Source organism: Mya arenaria, chromosome 3 (genome assembly GCF_026914265.1).
Source record: "Mya arenaria isolate MELC-2E11 chromosome 3, ASM2691426v1".
NCBI lineage: Eukaryota > Metazoa > Mollusca > Bivalvia > Myida > Myidae > Mya > Mya arenaria.
The window spans coordinates 11,591,743-11,617,222 of NC_069124.1; the positions used below are offsets into that span (position 1 = coordinate 11,591,743).

The 25,480-nt window shown below is 35.7% G+C and overlaps 1 protein-coding gene across 1 annotated transcript; it reads right to left on the reverse strand.

Annotated features, from left to right (window-relative positions):
* Positions 1–11,101: 11,101 nt before the first annotated feature.
* LOC128227016 (collagen alpha-1(XII) chain-like) lies at positions 11,102–23,722 on the reverse strand. The gene is made up of 10 exons (XM_052937177.1): positions 23,574–23,722; positions 20,980–21,246; positions 20,488–20,627; positions 19,600–19,759; positions 16,992–17,128; positions 15,736–15,839; positions 14,553–14,717; positions 14,122–14,276; positions 12,994–13,092; positions 11,102–11,709 (listed from the first exon to the last, which is right to left on the reverse strand). The coding sequence occupies exons 1-10, from the start codon at positions 23,635–23,637 to the stop codon at positions 11,147–11,149; spliced, it is 1,854 nt and encodes a 617-aa protein (XP_052793137.1). The 5' UTR covers positions 23,638–23,722; the 3' UTR covers positions 11,102–11,146.
* Positions 23,723–25,480: the final 1,758 nt, after the last annotated feature.

Sequence of the window (25,480 nt, forward strand, 5' to 3'; positions counted from 1 at the left end):
ATGTATATAAATGACGTGATGTGAAAGAATCAGTTGAGAATGAAAAAGTACTTGTTTGATGATACTTGGCTGATTAGTTGGCTGATGATACTTGGCTGATGATACTTGGTTGATGATACTTGGCTGATGATACAATGATACTTGGCTGATGATACTTGGCTGATGATACTTGGCTGATGATAATTGGCTGATGATACAATGATACTTGGCTGATGATACTTGGTTGATGATACTTGGCTGATGATACAATGATACTTGGCTGATGATACTTGGCTGATGATACAATGATACTTGGCTGATGATACTTGGCTGATGATACTTGGCTGATGATACAATGATACTTGGCTGATGATACTTGGTTGATGATACTTGGCTGATGATACAATGATACTTGGCTGATGATACTTGGTTGATGATACTTGGCTGATGATACTTGGTACCTGGGTGAAAACGTTCTTCGGAAAATGCCTGCTGAGCAGCGTGCGATACACATACTCCGTTAACACTCTTATTCAAAATCAATACATACACATGTATAACAAACATATATTTTGAGTGATAATCCTTCAACTACTTACTAAATAATGCATTTATGGAAAATATTAATTACTGAAAACAAGATTGTAACCGTGTATTTAACAGCAGAAAGCGTAAACAACTATTAAATGATTGGTGAATGCTAAAAGATTTACTGTGATCTACTGTACATTTTTAAGGTAGAAATACCGTGTTTTATTCACATCTATTTCAAATTAAATTCGGTATCCTTCATAAGGACCATTGGTTTCGACATTTATTCATCCTTAAGGACTGTTAAACAATGTTATTAATTGTGGTAAATCTTATTTGGGAGTAAGAGTGCATCTTTAATCAAGATATATACAACTCCACTATCAACATTGATTTAACAATATTATTAAAGCATAATGCATTGTAGATATTGAACGTTTTGTTAAAGAAAGAGGGCTCCTACTATTTTACATACATTTTTTATTGTAAAGGTGACACGTGTGAATGTCAATCATCCGTTTAGGTATAAAACAGTTGTCAATACCAACGAAAAAGTAAACAAAATGAATGAAATGTGTTGGATTTATGAACAAATGTCTCATAAAAGGATAGTTTATAATGATTGGAAAATAAATACACATTCAATTGTAAACTCATGATATTGAATTCATACAATGCTCAAATATAATTGAGAATGAAGGACACATCGCATTCCTGATATTATAATAAGGTGTTTGAAACAAATTTTTCCTCAGCATAAAATAATTATAAATATCATTTTTTACGAAATGAAATTCGTTTTAGTAACTATGGGTGCCGCCTCTTCGCATGGTACTTTGTTTTAAATGAGCTTCACTTGTACTAATATGATTCTAGAACTATTTTCACAGAAGAGTCTTATAGATAGTGTTTAATTTCTGCATAATTTTAAAGAACATTGCACGATTATTAGTTTCACATGGAAAGAAGCTGTCTAAAGTTTCAAATATGCCCGCCACTTCTCGTGTAGGTTTACTATCTTTATTCACTTCAGTCTCATTGACCGTTAGCTCTGTTGTCAGGGTATACGGATTGTAACGTATACTACTGCAGCCGTTATTTTTGAAATTATTTGGTATACACTGTAACAATTAGAGACTTCTGTTTAACAACGAAATAACAGTCTTCACTTTTAATCAAAACGGTCATCAAAACATATTATAGATTATTATAACTTGCAATGCAAGGCATATTATTTATCTGTTGTTCAAACGCGGTACCGGTATTTGCAGATACATATAACTGTAATTTTAACAAAGGGCCGACGTTAACTGTCGCATCATTTAGGGAGAAACTATTAATAATATGTAAACAATCCGTACTTCATTTATTGTTGGATATTTTAAATAAAATATCATTGATTGAACACATTGTAAAATTAGTTTCATTGTCCGCTCAAACGATATACACATTTTGAAACAGCTTGTATGTTTGGGCTTATAAAGTCATAAATGTCCTTTATGTTTTACCTACTTCACCCGTTATAAAATTGTATTTAATACGAATTAAATAGGCAACAACATGAATAATGTATATTATGTTAAAACGTTATGCCCTGAATAATAATAACGCAAAAGACAAATAGTATTTATAAAACAATATCATATGGGACAAGGCCCATAAATTAATGTACGGATTGAGTACCGTGACCACCGCCATACTGATATTGTCAACTGTCGATTGTCGGAAAGGACGTGAAATTGGCCATACACACGTGAGCATATGGATATTTATACTTAATTAAGGGGAACTGAGTCAAATATGCACACTAAATTTCGGTTATTAAAACATCACGAAATCTTGTATTTGTCTTGGAACCGACATGCTAGAGAAAAGCAAACAGTTCCGAGGCCCATATTGTTGTTGTCGGGGATCGTTATCATGCACCTTTGTCACCGGGACCTATATATCTCTCAACAATGATTATTCAATGTTTTAGTTAGAATTTCAAGCATCTTCTGTCCCAGATAGGCGCTCGGTGCCGCCTGGTTCAAGTTTATCTCGATGTTTGCTTGCCTCTCCAATCCCGGTTTTACGATGTGACCGGGCCTTTAAAATGCCATAAACCATATCTTAAGGATGTCGTGAATCATAAAAGGCCGTAAATCGTCTGACCGTCTGACTGTATGCGAAACAAGCACGGTCGTCAACAGATGTAGAGGTTGGCGCTTGTTTTGAACCTAAGCTGGTCTTATTCGGCAAAGACAGATTTTTTTTCAACTAGATCGCACTGAATAAGACTTTCAGTTTTACGGCCAGCTCATTTCCGTGTCTCACGCCATTTTGTACTTTATTATTTCAAAGCATCGCAATGGTAATAGGCTTGAACAGTCATGACAAAACTCAGACATTCTCTTAATAATAGAACTCAAGGTCTCAATCATTTCTTTTGAATTAAAAAAACACATCACACAAATATTTTTTCGCTTCTCAACTATAAATACTATAAATATGTATCGCTTGCTTAAAATTTTATTGGATAATTTTTGCCATTGGCATTGTATTTTGTTGAAAATCATATTGACCTACTTTAAACATAAGCATGTATATACTCTTCCAACTCATTTAAAGCATAGCTTTGAACAATACTAATAGTAATAACAACAATAATAATAATAATAATAATAATAATAATAATAATAATAATAATAATAATAATCATAATAATAATAATAATAATAATAATAATAATAATAATAATAATAATAATAATAATAATCATAATAATAATAATCATAATAATAATCATAGTTATAATATGTCAAGCAGTTTGTATAATTATTATTTTATTATAAAACATATCATTCGATTTTTCAGTATATATTCTTTAGTATAGTTTTTATATTTTTACAACTGTTTTGTATTTCGTATTAGAAAATTCATTTAAAATTATTTAAAAAAATACAAAACATCAATGTCTCATTTGTTTGATTTTGTATGTTTGTTCAATAAATATAAAATAAAATATTTTCACAATGGGTCATATTGACCTTTATAAAACATTTAATTTATATATACTAATTCGAGAAAACAATATTCTTCATAAGCGTTACTTGGGGTTGAAGGAACGTACTGATAATCTACTTGAATATTTTTATTTTGCCAACTTGAAATTACTAGCTCAACAGACACGTTAAATTGTAACTTTTGCAAACAAAAACACTAAATAACAATTATATTTCATTTAATTTATATACATAATATCCAAAACACTAAACAATTGGTCACCAGCATAGCAAAAGATGTATTCATTAGACCACAGCATTCAAAACAATTAATATATATATATATATATATATATATATATATATATATATATATATATATATATATATATATATATATATATATATATATATATATATATATATATATATATATATATTAATTTGTGCTCGACAGAGCCAATTCCATGCGTAGTGAAGCACATTTTTTCACACTTTGTATATTCTCATTTATTTATTTTTGTCAACGAACACAATTTTCACAATATTGATTTAACTTTCCCATGGATTTTAAATCGATTTTATTTTATTAAAAATGGGCATACATGTTATAAAGTCGAACGGTCGGACATTTGGAACGGTCGAAAGGGGTAAATCACTCGAATAACACCCCCTCTCCCCTCCACTTTCCCATTAATAAATTAACGCTTGAAGTCAGAATATAATGCATATATGCATTACGTAATTAAGCAATAAATAACAACATAATGCACTATTTGGTACACTAATCAACCAATATTTTCTTTCACAACCCCCCCCCCCCCCATACAGCCTTTAAAGCAAGCACCTCATAGTTCAGAGAAAGAGGGCGCAATTTAGCCCCATGGTATTCATGTCAAGGGTAGGGTATGAACAGATTAACATTGCAGGGAGACATTCGGAAAGACAACAGACTAGAAGATGGGGTACAGAAAACCGACATACGGACGGGCAAAAGGAATAAAGTTATGAATCTGCGTTTCAATTTTTGTTATGTTGTATTAAAGTGACACTCTTATTCAAATATACTACACACACATGTATAACAAACATAAATTTTGAGTGATAAACCTTTAACAAGTAACTAAATTATATTTTTTGGAAAATATTAATTACATATAACAAGATTGTAACCGTGTGTTTGATACAAGCAATACTGTTAAATGATTGGTGAGTGCTAAAAATTTTACTGTGATCTACTATTGTCTAATAAGGTAGAAATACTGTGTTTTCTGTATAAATTATTGTAAATCTTATTTGGGGGAAAGAGTGCATCTTTAAATAAATGATAAATGAGTGAGCTTACATGAAATACTGCGGGAATATGTTACTGTATTAAAGAAATAGTTTGGCCTTCTTGTATTTCTCAAACCTGTGCAAGCGAATAATACGGATACATCATACCGAAAGCCTTAATTATGTCCGACATATGGCATTTTTCATGTGCTAAGAACATCAAGTTTTAAGGTTTAGAGTTTAAATAGAATTGCTGTGTAGCAGTGATTTTGAATTTCAAGTCCAACCATTTATACGCCTTCAATAACAGGGTGAGGAATCACGTGACTTAAAAGGGGTTCTCACATGAGTCACCACGGGTCACAACCGATGTAAACAAACAAGTATTAAGTGATTTTAATTTTTAAATAACTTGTTTGATCGAAAAGGTATGAACCTTTTTCTAAGCCTATAAACGACTATGCTACTGGCTGCTACTACACGTGTGATTTTTTCGAGTTGCTTGTATTTTAATGATGCAATCCTTGGTCAAAATTTCAACTTTACGGAACGATGCATCGCTGATATCATTCAAATACAAGCAAATCGGAAATATTTCACACTATTCCTCACCCTACAAAAGCAAACTTCGTTAGAGGAGTGTGTAGCGCACCGAATTCCACCAATGCATCCTTAAATCGATTCCCGGCTTGGGCGTATGTGATATTGATGTGTATTTTCTCCGGGCGATCCGATTCCCCAGCAATCCACACAACATCGCGTCAAACGAGAGTGATTTAGCATAAGTTGATATAAATTTCCTACAAATCGTTGTAAAGTAAATAAAGTTTTAAACTAAACACACTAATTTCACCATCGAAAAGGTCGCACCAAATCGATTCCAAATGGTACCAATATCACCATATGGCCAAGATTGGATTAACGGGAAATGGAAACAATTGTCAGGTCGAGTGGCCGAGGAACTCCAAATAGACAAAATACGGACGGATTAAAAACCCAGACGGATAGACAGAATACAGACGGATAAAAAACCTAGACGGATAGACAGAATACAGACGGATACAATACAGACGGATAGACCAAATACTGACGGATAAGCAAAAATGGACGGATAGACAAAATACTGACGGATACACAAAAACAGACGGAAAGACCAAATACTGACGGAGAAGCAAAATCGGACGGATAGACAAAATACAGAAAGATAGACAAAATACTGACGGATAGACAAAATACAGACATATGGACAAAATACTGACGGATAGACAAAATACTGACGGATAGACAAAAAACAGACATATAGACAAAATACTGACGGATATACAAAATACAGGAAGATAGACAAAATACTGACGGATAGACAAAATACTGACATATAGACAAAATACAGGAAGATAGACAAAATACTGACGGATAGACAAAATACTGACGGATATACTGACGGATATACAAAATACTGACGGATATACAAAATACAGGAAGATAGACAATTTGATACTAAGTATATAAGTATAGACAAAATACTGACGTATAGACAAAATACTGACGGATGGACAAACACTGACGGATAGAAAAAATACAGACATATAGACAAAATACTGACAGATAAACAAACTACTGACGTATAGACAAAATACTGACGGATAGACATGGATAGAATACTGACGTATGGACAGAATACTGACGTATAGACAAAATACAGGAAGATAGCCAAATACTGACGGATGGACAAAATACTGACGTATAGACAAAATACTGGCGGATGGACAAAATACTGGCGAATAGACAAAATACAGGAAGATAGCCAAATACAGACGTATAGACAAAATACTGGCGGATGGACAAAATACTGGCGGATGGACAAAATACTGACGTATAGACAAAATACAGGAAGATAGCCAAAATACAGGAAGATAGCCAAATACAGACGTATAGACAAAATACTGGCGGATGGACAAAATACTGGCGGATGGACAAAATACTGACGGATAGACAAAATACAGGAAAATACCCAAATACAGACGTATAGACAAAATACTGACGGATGGACAAAATACAGACAGATAGACAAAATACAGGAATATAGCCAAATACAGACGTATAGACAAAATACTGGCGGATGGACAAAATACTGGCGGATGGACAAAATACTGACGTATAGACAAAATACAGGAAAATAGCCAAATACAGACGTATAGACAAAATACTGGCGGATGGACAAAATACTGACGGATAGACAAAATACTGACGTATAGACAAAATACAGGAAGATAGCCAAATACAGACGTATAGACAAAATACTGGCGGATGGACAAAATACTGACGGATAGACAAAAAACAGACATATAGACAAAATACTGACGGATAGACAAAATACTGGCGGATGGACAAAATACTGACGAATAGACAAAATACAGGAAGATAGCCAAATACTGACGTATAGACAAAATACTGGCGGATGGACAAAATACTGGCGGATGGAAAAAATACTGACGTATAGACAAAATACTGACGGATATACAAAATACAGGAAGATTGACAAAATACCGACGGATAAACAAAATACTGACGGATATACAAAATACTGGCGGATGGACAAAATACTGGCGGATGGACAAAATACTGACGTATAGACAAAATACTGACGGATATACAAAATACAGGAAGATAGCCAAATACAGACGTATAGACAAAATACTGGCGGATGGACAAAATACTGACGGATAGACAAAATACAGACAGATAGACAAAATACAGACAGATTGACAAAATACCGACGGATAAACAAAATACTGACGGATATACAAAATACTGACGGATAGACAAAAAACTGACGGATAGACAAAATACAGACAGATAGACAAAATACCGACGGATAAACAAAATACGAACGGATAGACAAAATACTGACGGATAGACAAAATACAGACAAAATACAGACATATTGACAAAATACCGACGGATAAACAAAATACGAACGGATAGACAAAATACTGACGGATAGACAAAATACAGACAAAATACAGACAGATTGACAAAATACCGACGGATAAACAAAATACGAACGGATAGACAAAATACTGACGGATAGAAAAAATACAGACAAAATACAGAGAGATTGACAAAATACCGACGGATAAACAAAATACGAACGGATAGACAAAATACTGACGGATAGACAAAATACAGAAAAAATACAGACAGATAGACAAAATACAGACAGATAGACAAAATACAGACAGATAGACAAAATACTGACGGCTAGACAAAATACAGATCTACAGATAGACGGACAAATGAACGCGCTGTTAACGGATACTCTATTTTAGTTGTCACTCGAATTTCCAGATGTATGAAATGCAGAAGACACATATGGAAACCTTTGTAAAAGAAATGCCTGGCTATGCGACCCCAAATTAGACCTTTCATATTTTTCGCTAATCGATTTAATTCGTAATCACATAATTCCCAAATTTGTTGAAAACGTGATAAGAATAATGTGGTCTAACAATTCATAAGCACTTGTTACGTATAAATAGTACTAAATACCCAGCAGTTCGATTTTTTTTTATATTTTTCAAAATATTTTCCAAGTCTTTTTAAGACCCAGTGTACATTTGTATACAGAACATTTCATCCACAAATGTTTTAATGTATACATGTGCAATCTTTAAGTGTTACTATTTCTTAGCATAAATCCACCACCTTGCAGCATAGGTTTATAACGTTACACTGTGCAAAGAAAAATTCACAGAAACATATATCCAGAAACTGTAAAAAAACACTAAGATGGGCCTTTCATTTCATTTGTTTCTAAGAACGCCATAATCACCGAAAACAAATCCATTGAATCACAGACCATTTCATTCAGTTGCAGACCAGCTTAATCCTAAAACAGAACTGATTTGAGAACCATAATCCCCGTTATTTTATACAGTATTAATTCATTAAAGGACAATAAAACAATGAAACTGTAACTTTGTATTGCTTTATTAAGGTTATTATAAATTTTCAGCCCTCATCATTTCAAAGTATTACGGGTCTTTAAAACAATTTATGTGTATATGAGCCCTGTGTAAATTACTATAAATTGCGGGCATAGAGTAAATGGCTGGGACTTTTTCAAACATATTCCTTTGTAGTTTTATTATCACCGTAAATCTTGGCCGGTTGAAAACAACAAAACAGGTTTTTATGGAAGCAATATACAGTCATGTAAATATTTAATCCTCATAATTGTTTATGACGTGGTAGGTGTCGTTTTCCCTTTTTTCAGCATCACCAGAAAATACTACAAGATGGCAGAAACGTATTACTTGCAATGAATGTCAATGGTTTTTATGGTGTGTGTTGAAAAAATGAGATCAGAATTGTAACGAAATGCACAAATATTTCAACGTGAAGTTTATGGGGATAAATCTTTTAAAAAACCAACTAAAAAGGTGTTAAAGGGTCGGTGAAAAAGGGGAATGAAATCTCAGTTTTATTTATTATTTATGATTATCCGCAAGTCACCAATTATTTAAACTGCTACCGTTTAGACTATTTTGGTATCAAATAAAACTGTCTTTCAAATTTCAGAGCGTATCAATAAAGTACCAAGAAGGTTTCACGTATACTATGTTTCAGCAACCATTTTCATTTTTTTTATACAACAAAATAGAATAAAAATATTTTGAATAAAACCAATTTGCAATTCGACGGGTAATTTTAAATACAATAAAAGACGCACAAAATTAATAAATACATAAATTTTCCATATTGTATATATGCTTGCATATACGTATTTATGTATGTATGTGTGTATGCATATATGTACGTATGTTTGTATGTATGCGTGCACCTTATCACGTGGGTCAGCACTACGATCTGATTGGCTGCGAATGACGTAGAATCCTCAAGTGCCCGTCAGGTGATCAAAGCTGTGTCATGGCGGAACACTTAGATCAGGGGTTTGTTTATTGCCTCTTCATAGACCACGACTTTCAGTTCAAATCGCAAATTGACAAATTTATTATAAAATTTATTGACTATGTACAAATACATTTATTCATCTGAGGTCAACCCTTATTTGCTTTCAGTTGTTTCAAACAAGAAATTCCTTGTGTATCGTATTACTAAATGACAAAGCGATTTGCATTTGTCTTTTAAAGACATGTAAAAAATAAATATTCAAGATTTGTTTCATGACGATATTAACGGAATCGGTAATGAAGTCGGCTTTTGTTCCTTCTTCCTTATCATGTTGAACAAGTGGTTTACAGAACGATACTAGGCGATAAATCCCATCCTGAATCTACTGACCAGTGTGAAGCATGTTTTAAATCCATTTCTTTCAACCTATCTGGTGCTTTTACTCTTGCATTTCTACCATGTGTTGCATTCTTCGACAGAAACGCATTTCCCGTGCACAAGGGCATCACTATCGTTCTTTGTCAAAATGACGCAATCATATGGAGGATGGCGGTAAACTTTAATTGGTCTAAACATATATTTCACTAGATCTTCGAAGAAGGTTCGATTTGATAGAATTTACTTTGACTGTTAGTCAACCATATACTTTAATATAATACGATGATATCCATCTTTCATTATCCTGTAACCCACATGGCGTTTGTCACAGGATAAGGGAGACTACTTTGTCTGCCAGGACTCCTGCAAACTTCAGTGGTTATCTCTCAGTACACTTTAAATTTACAGTAAATTGACCGATTTTCAAACGATATTATTCTGATTTTCACGACGCGTACACCATTTATGGAAAGAAACTTCCACTTCCACTTCTGTACTAAACATTAACCCTAGGTTAGATAAAAGTCACGTTTCTTACGAGATTAGAAAAATCGGTTGAACCCAAATGCGGCGTAGGAGCACGACCGTCAATGCGGTGAAATTAAAAAAAAAGTAGATCCAGCATGATCAGCGAGATTTTTGAAAGTAACCAAGCGTGCTGCTTCAAAACCTTAAAAGATGGAGACTCGCACATAATTGTGATATGGAAAGCGGTTATGCATTGATTGAGTGTCATGTGTAATAAAAAGCACGTAACTCCGAGAAGTCACTTTCGACTTGATGTTATCTGCCCTGCAGTCGTCGAACCAACCCGCCAAATGCCACGTACTCAGATAGTTTTACTTCTGGAATAAGAAAATCTTTTTACTTAGTAATGCTGTTCATACTTATTGAGTGCAAACCATCTCTCAGTGTAAAGAAACAAATAGTTCCCTGCCTACATGTGACCAACAGAAAACAGACATTTATGAGAATAGCCAGTTTGTATTGTTAGAGTATCATCGTACACACATTGGGGCGTATTGAAACGGGACTAGCTATTTAAATAGTATACAGTTCCTTTATTGTAAACAGAAAATTATTGGTTATGATTGACATGCTAGGTCAGTCAGCTGATTCTTGATAGACTTAAGCAGTTGGAATGTTTCGACCTGCAGCACACGGTGATTGGATGCAATAGCGGCCAGCTCGCCTTTATCTACTCGCGGACCAATGCCGATGGAAATCACTTCCGCTTCCTTCTGCAGTTCGTGTGCCTGCGCGCTTGTTGCATCCGGATCGTCTGACCGCCCGTCGGTGACAACAATCACGAACTTGGACGAGTTAGTTCGTGCTCCGTTGGCGGCATCGAGGTTGTTAAGGCGCACCTGCTCCAAGGCGAAGCTCGTGTTAGTTCCCGTGCCGAGGTACGGAATATCGTTACGTATTGCGGTAAGGACGTCGTGACGTGATTTGTGGTCGTTAAAATAGAACACGTTTTGAACGTCACTTGAGAAGGAAACGACGCTGAACTGGACGCTGTTGACACCGATTGAGAATTGGGCAGCAAAATTGTAGACAAAGTCGACCTCCCGCTGGAAGTTATCGGCTCCCTCGCTGTCTGACGAATCTAACACAAACACGATATCTGCGGGCTTCAGTCCGCACGCTGGAACAGAAGAAAAGTATGGAATATGAAGCGTTAGATGAGTGCTCACTAGAAACTTAAAAAAAAGATGCAACCGGTGTATACGGTGCTTTGTAAGGTAAACCCTTATTCGCCCTAACGCGAAGGAGCGAAGAAGCAAAGGGCTAAGACACAAAAGTACGAAAGTACAAATACGAAGGAGGGAATGGGCGAAGGCGAAGACACGAAAGAAAGTACAAAAATATGAAGGCGTCAGCGTCCTTCACTCCTCCGTCTTCGTACTTTCCTACTTTGATCTTTTCATGCCCCCCCCCCCGCCCCCACCCCCACTCCCCACCGTCCTCCCGATCTAAACATTATAGACCTTCTAAACTTCTAAAGGTAATAAGTGAAGGTTTACAGTTATATTCGTATTATATTAACATAAACGCGTAAATGCGCCACCTAATACATGATCCGCGTGCACAAGAAAGACAATTCGTTCTCATATTTGGTACAACTGTAGACCGAGATCTTTCCCTTACATCAAACGTGTCAAGTTTCCGCAGCAAAAATAATTGGTCAACTTGTGTTAAACTGATTGTAAAGCGCTTGTGCAAACGGAAAGGGTCGTAGTATGAAGGTGCGAAAGTACGATGCGAGGAAGCAAAGGGACGAAGGCGATGGAGCGAAGCATTCGGAACTCCTCGGCCATTTTTTTTTTCAAAAACAACCTCGGATGTATATGGACGGTTTACATACTTAAAAAGTGGTACGTTTAAGTCCGCTGCAAATAGATCGCGTAGTAATCTTATTTAGTAGTTAAAATTTATGACTTAACTCTTGGGAATCGTAATTATGTTTGCAATAATACACTTCACTGGCAATCAATTTAAACTGAGAGCAATGAATACAACTCTTAAACATTACATTTAATTAATGCTTTTATTAAAAAAAATACGGACTACTTCAACAGATGTACCGGCATACATCCGAGGTTGTTTTTGAAAAAATGGCCGAGGAGCTCCGAATGGGAGCGAAGTTATCTTCGCTTCTTCGTACTTTCCTACTTTCGTCCATTCGCTTCTTCGCCTTCCTTCTTTTGTATCTTCCACGTCGTTCGTTCGCCCATTCGCTCCTTCGCGTCAGGCTGAAAACACGATGGCCCTATCAGAACATCATATGTGTATTAGATGCATATTGCTGCTTTGAATTAATTTAGCTCTACTGTTGTTGAAATAAAAGGTTGATTATTTATCTTCTTCATTGTTTTTCAAGGAATAATGTAAGCAGCAAGGCATAGTATAAAACGCATCTTTAAATGACCTGCTTTAGTTGTGGTCGGCGGCAATGTGGTTGTTGGTGTCGTAGGGGCGTGTGTTGTGGTTGTTGTAGTGGTGGTTGTCGTTGTTCTGAGGCGGCTCTCTGCAAATATTAAGACCAGTCAATGCACCAGTAATACACTTCTTGGAAAAACAGATCAGATCATTTTTTTAATTGTTAATGCATCAAATAGTTCTTCGAATTAAGCAGATCTATTATTAAGTAATTTATATATATAAGCAAAATAATAGACGTTAAAACACATATCTTTATAACGCTCATTTGAGCCTCACTGCTCTTGAAAACACACATTTTATTTAGTTTGATGAATACTGGTTAGAAATGATGGTAGCTAGTATTAAATGTCAATAAATATTTTTAATGTTTACTGAATAACCTAGTTTTTGACGGCACATACAACTAGTTTCCAACTTGAACAAGATTTAATGACAAAAAACAACAGCACAATATCATTCTGACCAAGTATGTGCCCAAATCGTGGCATCTAGAGTAAAAAGAAGAGTTTTCTTGTATTTGATCTAGAGACCTAACTTTTAACTGCACATGACGTTGTTTCAAAAGTGATGTTCGTTTCTGAAGACAAACATTCTGAGCACGTTTCATTGATCTTGGGCCAAAACTATTACCTTTAGATTGTTAACAAGATTTTTCTTTGATTTTGCCTGGTTCCATTGTTTTTGACTATACATGATTCTTGGTTACATAAAGACCAACTTTCTGTCCGAGATGGGTTAGGAAGAGTCTTCCATTGATTTGACGTATATACCTACTTTTGAACGCACTTAAATCGTAACTAAACTTGATCTAGATTTGATAGAGACAGACACAGAGACAAAGTTTCATTGAATTTAATCGAACTATAACCTCTGGAGTGTTAAAGATCGAATCATGTACCGTCATCTACGGCACACGTCGGACGGATGGACGACGGACACTCAATGGTCCTCAAAGTTCACCCTGAGAACTTACAAAAATATTCAAAAAAACTCTTTTTAGCTTATTTAATGTGCCACTAAAGACGGTCCGATAAAAAAAACCCGGGTTTGTTTGTCTTGAATATCGCATTCACACAAAACAAACCACGAGCAAATAAAAAAAACAAGGCCTTACTGGCGCAAATGCTATCCACTACACTCTGGTGGATGGCCTCGAGGTCATTGAAGCTTTTGACGCGGAATGAATGAGCGTGATCTGAAGCGATCACGTCCAGCTCTAGCCCGTCAATGTTAGGACCGATACCGATAGCGAATGTATCAATCCCTCTTCTGGAAAACGAGAGGGAAACAGGCAAAAAGGTTTTCCCTAATAGGAATTAAGTTATAAGGTTATTGTTTATGTATAGATGATAAACTGTCAGACAGACACACAGCTAGACAGCAAGGCAGAAAGGGAAACACAAAAACCGTCAGTCAGTTAGTCAGACAGTCAGACAGACAGACAGACAGACAGACATGCTTATGGACTTTTAAGTCAGTCGCATTTAAAGTAAACGAGACAAAAGGCTTATCAAGAACACATATAAGGATATGGATGCACTTTACCTGTGTACCAGTTGTGCCTCGCGTGTAGTCCTTTCCGGTTCTGTGGACCGTCCGTCCGTGATGACAATCATCACCTTGTTGGCGTCGACCCGAGCGCCGTCGTGGGTCCGTAGTATCTCATCGAGCGCCCGGCTCATTCCTTCGTTCGTCATGGTCTCCCCGTCTCTATAACAAATTAATCATTATTTGGTGTTTAGTTATTGGTGTATAATGACCATTATCCATCATATTTGTACTCTGCGTAGGGCCCTCGAAAGAGAACTCGTTGACGATCATGTTGACGAACTCGAGCTGTTTGTGGAAGTTGAGGGAGCCTTCAGAAAATAAAGCGAGCGGAGACCGAAAAATCTCGTAGCATTTTCTGTAGCACGCCAAATATGAACTCTAACTTGTTTGGTGTTCGCACTTATTTGACTTAAATCACTAGCCCTGCTCTTTTTGTAGTAAGGGAAACTAAGGAAAACCTTGCAATTCACTGGACATATGGCCATACAAACATAACAGGCAAGGCAATTGTGGATTGCGAAGGCAGCAGCAGTAAAGAGTACATGACATGAGGAGATCACCGACAACAGAAAAAGACATATCCAAAAATGTCAAGAACCTCAGAGGATAAAAGAATGACATAGAAAATACCCTATTTTAGATTTTAATTCATTTGAGTTTCATGGAAACTTTTTCAGAAGTGTTCACCTTTTGTGAAAGCAAGTACTGTGAACGCTGTACAGAAAACCGTCATTTACTTCGGGCATAAACCATATTGACCTAAATATTAATCTAAATGTTTTATGCCCATGGCAGGAAGTTGTATTTACTGCATTCGTAAACATAGTATTTCTATAATTATTTGCTGAAATAAGAAAGATCTTGCACCAAAATCAACAAACATTCCTTGGTCTTTGCAATGCGTATGGGTAAATAAGAGAAAAGTATTGTTAGATGAAGTTTGATCATTTCACTCTGTCTGGAGTGGAATAATAACAGTTTATTAACAATTTCACTCTGGCTTGAGAAGAACTACTGTTTTCAAAAATTGATGAGCTTGTAGTTCAAACTTATCTTAATTATGTTGTGTTTGTGGAAACGTGTGAGCGCAATGTTTCTTTGACCACTCATGAAAAACGATACGATCCTACTGCAATTTCATTTATACGAGTATCCTCTAGTATCTAGCGCTGCTCACATGTATGGTATCCGCAGGATGTTGTCCATCAACGACTGGGCGTCATTGTACGCGTTCAGCTTGATGTTCAGTTTTGCGTGGGTTGAGTAGGTCACCACGCAAACCTGTGTGTTATTTTTAATACACAATCAATAATTCATTTATAAAAAAACATATCACATTATACAATATATAGAAACAAAAGAACTGTGTATTCAAGTAAGCCGAATTATATTTTACGAGTACATTTCATTTTAAGACAAAATTAGGAAACATGCAATGCATTTCGTATTGATATACTAGTATGTCGTTTTGTGTATTTCATTATTGCATTTGTTCCTGTTTGTCAGCTGTGGTTTTCTTAATATGGTGTTATTAAATTGATGTACTTTGTGGCGTAGTAAGAGCTCTTCTAAGGTTTCATGAAAACGTTACGTGACGTGAAAAATTTAATTGGTATATATATTTATATATATATATATATTATAATAGCATTGGGAACAGCGGCTTGCATATCACGATAAGAGTTTAAAAATATAAATCAGAATTCATTAGTTGTATGCGCTTAAATTGACCCTTTTAATCAACGTGGGATAACTGGTAAAAAAAATAAAAAATAAAAGCTCCCTGAGTTAGAACAGTTAAAAGTAAATTACTAAACTAGAAACGCCGAAATACAAAATATTAGTAAGAATTAACAAATGATATTAAGGAGGCAGACAAGAAGAAGGAGTTTTGCATTATATATACACAACTTATTAGCGATAATGTAGGCTACATCTATGGCTAACACCTGGCTGGTACCAGCGAATAAGGGCCAGCTAGGGGTCAGGTTGACTAGAAATGACTCAAAGGGTCACGAACCACACATTTTGCTACAATAAGCCAGTATGTTGACTTTCGGGTGAGGTTAGTACTACTATAAGGATGCGATGTGACGCCCGAAGACCAGATACTGGCACGTATGGTGGCAGGTATGGGTCATCTAGGGCTCATACCTGGTACCAGCTAATAAGCGCCAGCATGGGGCCAGGTTTACCGAAAATGACTACCAAAATACACTGAGTGTTTAAAATAACTTAAACTAGCATTAAATTTACTTTAGCAAAAAAATGCAATTGCATTATTATAAAGCATAATGAGTGAACTGGCGGATAATCCCTTTCATAGAAACTTTGCAATAGATTTGATGGATATGTGTGACATCATGCATTTCTGTTGTACATAGTTGGTATAAATATGACATCGAAAAGATATATAAAGAAAGCGAATATGACCTTTGTGTTGTCCTGACCCTCGAAAGAGAACTCGTTGACGATCATGTTGACGAACTCGAGCTGTTTGTGGAAGTTGAGGGAGCCTTCGCTGCCCGAGGAGTCGAGTACGAAACAGATGTCAGACATGTCGTTACACACTGTCGGGGTAAGGCATAAATGAAAACATTTGTAACAGTCACTGTATATTTGTATAAGGAAAAATTGAAACAACAATAAACATATGGACAGATTACTTACCATATATGCGTTTTCGTAAAATTAACACAATTCATCGTGAACAAATCAAAGCGAAGTGCTTACAAGGGTCGAATGATATGTACGTGAAGTTAGCGGCCTAGCGGCCTACCGGCGTGAAGTTAGCGGCCTAGCGGCCTAGCGGCGTGAAGTTAGCGGTCTAGCGGTCTAGCGGCCTGGCGGCCTAGCGGCGTGAAGTTGGCGGCCTAGCGGCCTGGCGGCCTAATATTGTTCTCTATTTCTAAGCAATTGATAATGCTTTTTTTTAAAACAATGATAAATCAAAGTTTTTTTTCATACAGTTACATAGCGGCCTTAAATTGTTTACTATTCAGAACATTTCGAAGCATTAAACATGCCTGTTCTTCTAAAACAATTATATATTTACTGTTTTTATGCACAAATTATCACTCTTAAGCGTTTTTCAACTTTTTTTCCAAAAAGTCGATCGAGCACTTCAGCGGCCTAGCGGCCTAGCGGCGTGAAGTTAGCGGCCTGGCGGCCTAGCGGCCTAAAATGGTATCCAATTTCAAAGCATTTATACATGCTTTTATGCACAAATTAACACTTTGAAGCGATAAGCGATTATCAACCTTTTTTATTATAAACCATTTAAACATGCCTTTTCTTCTTAAATAAAATGACAAATTTATGTTTTCTATACACAAATCACCATCCTTTAGCGAATATATGCATTTCGCCCAAAACTCGACCAAGCTGCCTAAAAATCCATTATAGCGAATATATCAGCATTTTTTTTTTTTTTTGTATTTAGCAAAATTGTTAAACCATAGATTTATCATTGTTTTGGAAGAAAATGCATGTATTCATACTTTGAAATAGGACACCATTTTAGGCCGCTAGGCCGCTAGGCCGCCAGGCCGCTAACTTCACGCCGCTAGGCCGCTGAAGTGCTCAATCGACTTTCTTAAAAAAACGTTTATAATTGCTTAAGAGTGATGATTTGGGCATAAAAACAGAAAATATAAAAAAAAAAATAGAAGGAGAGGCATGTTCACATGCTTTGAAAAACTGACTGCTTGTTCGACTTTTTGAAAAAAAAAAAATGTTGATAATCTCCTCAGAGTGATAATGTGTGCATAAAAACAGTTAATATATCATGTTTTTAGAAGAAATGTATACATACATGCTTTGAAATAGATAGCATTTTAGGCCGCCAGGCCGCTAGGCCGCTAACTTCACGCAGCTAGGCCGCTGAAGTGCTCGATCGACATTTTGGAAAAAAAAGTTGAAAAACGCTTCAGAGTGATATGTTTTGCATAAAAAGAGTAAATATACCATTGTTTTAGAAGAACAGGCATGTTTAATGCTTTGAAATAGCTGACTGCTTAATCGACTTTCTTGAAAAAATATGTTGATTATCGCTAATCGCTTCAAAGTGTTAATTTGCATAAAAACAGTTAATATGTCATTGTTTTAGACGAAATGCATGTATACATGCTTTGAAATAGGATACCATTTTAGGCCGCTAGGCCTCTAGGCCGCCAGGCCGCTAACTTGACGCTGCTATGCCGCTAGGCCGCTGAAGTGATCGATCGACTTTTTTGGAAAAAAACGCTTCAGAGTGATAATTTGTGCTTAATAACAGTAAATATATCATTGTTTTAGAAGAACAGGCATGTTTAATAATGCTTAAGTTTGAATTAGCTGACTAATTTATGCTTCAATGTCACGGTTAATATGTGCATAAAAACAGTTAATATGTCATTGTTTTAGAAGAAAATGCATGTATACATGCTTTGAAATAGGATTCAATTTTAGGCCGCTAGGCCGCTAGGCCGCTAATTTCACGCCGCTAGGCCGCTAGGTCGCTGAAGTGCTTGATCGACTTTTTTGAAAAAAGTTGAAAAACGCTTCAGAGTGATAATTTGTGCATAAAACAGTTAATTTATAATTGTTTTAGAATAAAACGTATAGAAAAATGTTCTGAATAGTAAACAATTTAAGGCCACTATGTAACTGTATGAAAAAAAACTTTGATTTATCATTGTTTTGTTTTTTTTAAAAACGCATTAACAATTGCTTAGAAATAGAGAAAACATTAAGTCGCCAGGCCGCTAGGCCGCCAACTTCACGCCGCTAGGCCGATAACTTCACGCCGCTAGGCCGCTAACTTCACGCCGCTAGGCCGCTAGGCCGCTAACTTCACGTACATTCGAATGATTAGATATAGTGAGCGAACAGCGCGTGTGGACTTGGACTAAATTCCAAACTCAAGTAAGTCAAAAGATGCTAGCAACAAGATGAAAATATGATAAATAAAACCTATTAAAACGTTCAATTATATTCCTATTGTGGCATTCCTAAGAGAGACACTTCAGTTAATCAAACAATTCTGAATATCCTGTCCTACTATCGCAGGTTTTCTCTGTGAGGTCGGCGCGGATGGACTCGAGGCCATCAAAGTCAACCACACGGAACGTATGGTTGGCGTCACTAGCGATATCCAGCAGCTCCCGATCGTCCACGTGACTGCCAATGCCCACAGCCACAACCGTTACCAAGGGGTTTTTCTGCAAAATTAAATATTGAGAAAATTGTTGAAATTGTTCTCATTCTGCGATTGGTTGTTTTCGATGTTCCTCAATAAATTACATCGTCAATACATATTTAGAGACAAGCCATAAGGCGATCCTCACTTAGCTTGGACAATATAACAAGTCCCTTCATTTATATATTTTATTAAATGCTTATTATTATTTTGTAAACAATATTTAAGGATATTTTAATGTTCAAGCTATGTGACGGACACCTTTGGACAAGCGCAAGAGTCAAAAATTCAAAAGTACTAATCAAATGTAAAAGTTGTGTATTTGCGTAGAACATACCTGAAGGTATAAAAATAATTCCATGTACAAAATCGGGAGGAGTTTTTTTTTAAAACAGCTAAAATGACATCAATATTTAATTGTTTAGTATTGCAAAAACAGTGTATGTTTGGTATTTTCAGGAACATTGATATGTGCATCAGTTGTTTGCGAAACCTATAGTGAGTGAGTGAGTGATTAAATCGCCTATAATGTAAAGCCAAGCCTAGGCTCATCAATACTTATATGTATATATACACACAGTCTAAACACTGACTCTTTATTTCATTTCAATATGTAAATTGCTGCCGATAAAATACTTTCTCGGGACTATAAACAGAGACTTATCAGCATACGTACAGCAAACAATTCTATAACTGTGTCATGATCACGTGACTGCCGTCGACTAAAACCTTACTCCTATATAGCTTTACCTTAAGCTCCGCAGCTGCAATTTTGGTTAGGGCGGGTTCTAGTGACTGTCCGTCCGTCAGAACAAACACTATCTTAGAAACGTTGCGCTCCGCCCCTGCGTTATGGCCATGTAGGATGTTTGTGCGGACATAGTTGAGAGCTTGAAGCATAAAAATGCGGGCAAATTATGTTCTTTTTTTACTTTAAAGTTACATGCATTAAATCTTATATCGTAGAAAATCTTTGATATTTTATGCAATTAACGAAAGGGACTGGCTCACACATGTTGGCCTCAATAATTTCATTTTATTTTAAATGAAGTATATTAGATATTGTTATGAACCAACAGCAACTGACAGATTCCCACTTGAACCATGATGCTTTTAATACCGTAAGCTCACACTATACGCAAACATTTTATTTCTATGTCTGATCCTGTAACATGTCATAGAGTCCCTTTAAGTTTTAATTGAAAAGCTTTACTAGCGTGATTTTCTTTTCTATATACCCACCAAGGTGTGTGTTCGTCTCGCCATTCGGATAGGAAATGTGCTCAATCTTATTCAGCAGTGTGTCGTTGTCGTGGTACCGCTGTAGGTTAAACCCGCTGGTAACTTGCGTGGCATACGGTACCAGAGCAACGCGCGTATTATTGAGTCCGATTTCAAACTGGTTTGAAAAGTTGGAAACGAACAGCAACTGCTTGTTAAAATTGTTGACCCCTTCGCTTCCAGACCCGTCTAACACAAATATCAGGTCAGTTGGTTTGAACGGACAGGCTGCAGAGTAATAAAATTAGTGTATTACGCCCATTCTACAGAGAGGGGTTATTTTATGGATATTTTCAGGTTATTATTTTACATTTTCCTCACATAGTCTCAATAAAACAACCATAAACTTGTAGTCCGTGTTTGACCACGATTGATGATCGAAGCAATGCTATAAAGGATTAGCACCGGTAGCTAATGCACCAGTCAATTGTAACCACGGCCCCCCAGGTCCGAGGGTATACCGGGGATAGCCGGGGAAATGGGCCGTGTTTTTACCATTCAGGCAAAATATAGCGGGGAATGGGCCTTATCTAGGGTCCCTGGGGTGCGAGTGCATTTGGCGGGGATTTTACCATAAGTTCGTCCACACAGGACGGAGATTTTATCTGGGGTTGGCTTGACCGAAAGTCAAAGTCCCCGCTATTGCCCGGACCTGGGGGTGCCATGGTTACAAATGACTGGTGCATAATGTACTTTTACTTTCGTGACATGTATTATCTCGCAATGCTCATCTCTAGTACGCTCCAAATTTATCAACTTCGGTTTTTTTGCGCTACAACGGATAGTTTGTAAACTACTTTAGACGGTCCACAAAAGTATTTTTTGTATTTCTTTTTTGTGAGATCATTTCGCAAACAATCTGTGCAACATATCATGATGCTATTAATTGTCAAGATTCGCTGCTAAATTTGAGCATTGGCGAGATTAATGTATTGTAACGTATCTGTTGCTCCCATAACGTATCTGCTCAGTACTTTATTTTCTTTTGATATCACGAATTAAGTTGCTTAGACCTAGCTCGTACATCTGGACGTTTGCAAAAATTTGCAACAAGTCATATAAATACAGATTTATAAAAAAAACGTCAATTTACTGTTATACCAATATACATAATATATTTCATTTCTTTTTTTAAAAAGATAATATATTTCTTTACATAACTCATTTGATTGTGATCATATATTTATATATAGATGCTTGCCTAATGCAGTTAAGTTCAAATTATAAAATGTAAAACGTATATGCTAGGTCGATATATACTTTATTTGGTGTTTACGTTCATCAATATTTATTTTTTTCAGATATAAAATAGACTTACAATACAATTTTGTTTTAATACAGCAAGAATTTGTACAAAACTTGTAAACTTTAATAACGCTATTAATATGAATATTTTATGCAATATGGCATAGTATCCTCTTTAATTGTGTTAAGTTTGTTTTTACATGAATATATTATATCATATTCAACTCTTGGTATTATCGAATGGATTGCAGGTCCGTGAAAAAATAACGTAATAATTTGTATCGAACATTATTAAAACATTGTGCATTAAAATAAAAAGTTCAAATAAATTAGTTGGTACCATAATTTGGTATTCAATATGCCTCTACCCAAATTAAGACTGTACCTGTATAATGGACGGCCGACTGCGTAAAATTGCAATCTTCGTCCCTTTATAGCCGTAATCCGAATTTTAATCATGGTCAAATGGCAGTTTAATTGATGTCAACCCCTCGAGTAAAACCAAGTATCGCAAAAGGTATTGAAATTAAGGTGAAGAAAATTCTAGAGAAAGAAACGCCAAATCGATATGTTTATATCGGCACCCTTGATTTGAACAACAATTTATTAGTATATCATCACGTTTACACCCTACTTTCGCATTCCAGTCTTCTATTAAAAAGCTCTGTCCTGGTTTTAAAAAAAACTAATAAATAAAAAAATAACATTCACAACATCATATGCCGACTTGCTTCATTCATTCCAAACCGTATTTTTTATCTGTTCAGCCTCATTTCCTGGACTTACTGTGTCCTGTGTGTCACCCCTTTGAAATTCAATTTTCACAGTGACCTCCATTTAAAAATGTCAAAGGAACTTCAACAGTAAAGGACCAAAACACAACCTCCTCATGAAGGCCATGTTTTTTGTATTTTTAAAGTTTAATTGTAAGCAAGCATATTGCACGATACCTTTCACTCAGGTCTTGTTGTTTTGTGAGCTAAGCAAATTTTGCGCGATTAAATGAATTTATAAGATTATGGCTCAAAAAGCATATCATTGCATTTTATATGGTTGAAGGCCCTTACATGTAGCTCTACAACAGCTCGTATATTTAGATATATTTGTAATTATTGAATATATTTATTCTATGAAAACTGCTCTACTTTTAACATGCACCTTGTAAAAGAAGTGATTCTGTACGGTTGATATATAAGGGATATACTAAAATAATAATAATTGATACCAATTGCATTTGTTAGTAACTAGATATACTTGTGTTAGCACTATTATTTGTTAAACGAAGCAAAGAATTCTTTATAATTACAAACCTTTGTCCAATGCACTTGCAGAGAAAACCAGCAAAACTGCGAACACACATAGAAGAGGAAACATGTTCGTATTGGTTGCTCACTGCACTTAAACTAACTGCAGAGAAATGTTGATACATGTATTTATATGTCCCTGCTTACTGGCACAATTATGGTTTTGAACGAACTTTTACTCCAGTGTATTCATGTATATGACATTTTGTTTCCATTTCAAATCAGCAACTGATAAAGAACTGATCATCATGCTAATGCGTGTGCCGAATATAAGGGACCGCCTCACACAACAATAGGTTGCGGAGGGGTGTTTAGGGGCTTATATATAATTTAGGCCTTTTTGAAAAGTATTAATGTGTTTTGTTTTTTTTGCGATGGTCTCCCTGTACAGCCTTATTTACACTCATTGATTAAATGTTGATGAACACCTTAAAAGCATTGTCATTTTTTTTAAAAAAAATGTGATATAAAAGTATTGCATAGCATTTCCTTGCTGACACAAAAACGAAATTGTACAAAGGTTGTTCCTTTTTCAACAATAATACTAATTAGATAGTTTGTTTCTTCTACGATTGCTTTTGAAACCTGCCTCAATATTCTGTCGCCATCGTTACCTGAAGACACTATGCAATAGCAAATAAAACCCGTATAAAAACCTCTGGAGAATCTCACATTCTGTCATATCTTATTACCTTAATTCGAACATACAGGAACTGATTACAACATAAGCATTCATTTATAAAGAACATAAAATACAAAATAAGTAAGATCAAAGCTACAATTTATGTAAGTGGCGCAAACTGTCCTTCAAGTAACGTTTGCTCTTGTCTAGTCTTGTAACAACCAGTGTTTTAAATATACCCAAGATTATATAAACGAAATATTTGAATGACTGATGCTTCAATAATGTCGTAATTCATTAGAAAAAACGCCTTTTCAAGGACCATAAAAGCAATGTTATTTCCCAGAAAGAGTGAAAATCTCCTTCGTCATATGGTTTTGTTTCACTCTAAATGACAAGTAACCATAATAAGACAATCGGGTAAGACAATTAGGTTTTGATGAAAATCTGATTAAATGTGTAAATTGTTAAGTGGGTAAATTCATAAAATTAAGAATGGCTACTCAATTGATGAACCGAAATCCGAGTTCGACAAGGTGGCCGCCTGTCTTCTTATTTATTTATTGTTTACATCGATATACTTTCAAATTTTGTATGAATAAAAGATTCGTCGCATGTTTGACCATAGATGAAAGTGAATGAAAGTGACAAAACAATCTTGTTGTTTTAATACGCAGCGACTTACATAAGCAATGCCACCGACTAACCATTTATCGCCCTTTGTCAATACAAGGTCGGAAGAATATCTGGTCTAAAACTTAACAGCACAAGATATGTCCTAAGTAGTAAGAAGGGAACAACACGCCATCTTACTAAATATACCGGAAAAGTAATTAAAAAGGACCTCATATCATTAAGCCAACACCGTGTCTAGGGGGTAGCCCCACAGAACGCCCTTGTTCATATTTTATTTTTGGGGGTTGAGAGGAAGAGGCGTATGCCACCCCCACCCCCGGATGCGTCGTTAAAGTGCGCGCGCTCTAACACCAAATCTAGCCCCTATATTGCGGTCTACTCAATTTAATAATGAGAATAAATCCATTTAAAAGGTTCAATGCATTGTTATAAGGACAGGATTTATAAGCAATATGGTGCATGAAAGTATCTTGAATCGCATGAACATCAGTTTAGTTTAGTTAAGATTAGTTAGGAAACCGGCCTATACCACATCAGCCAATAATGGTTTTAGAATGTTATAATATTTGCGATTATTAATATTTCAACAGTTCATCAATGTTAAAATTCGGATATATTTTTGGCCCCTCCTATCAAGCAATTAATTTGAGGCGAC

Coding starts and splice junctions, on each gene's coding strand:
- LOC128227016 (XM_052937177.1), bottom strand. CDS start 23,637: ATGTTTCCTCTTCTATGTGTGTTCGCAGTTTTGCTGGTTTTCTCTGCA. Junction 21,247..23,573: donor TGCAAGTGCATTGGACAAAG/GTTTGTAATTAT, acceptor ATTACTCTGCAG/CCTGTCCGTTCAAACCAACT. Junction 15,840..16,991: donor AGGGTCAGGACAACACAAAG/GTCATATTCGCT, acceptor AATAACACACAG/GTTTGCGTGGTGACCTACTC.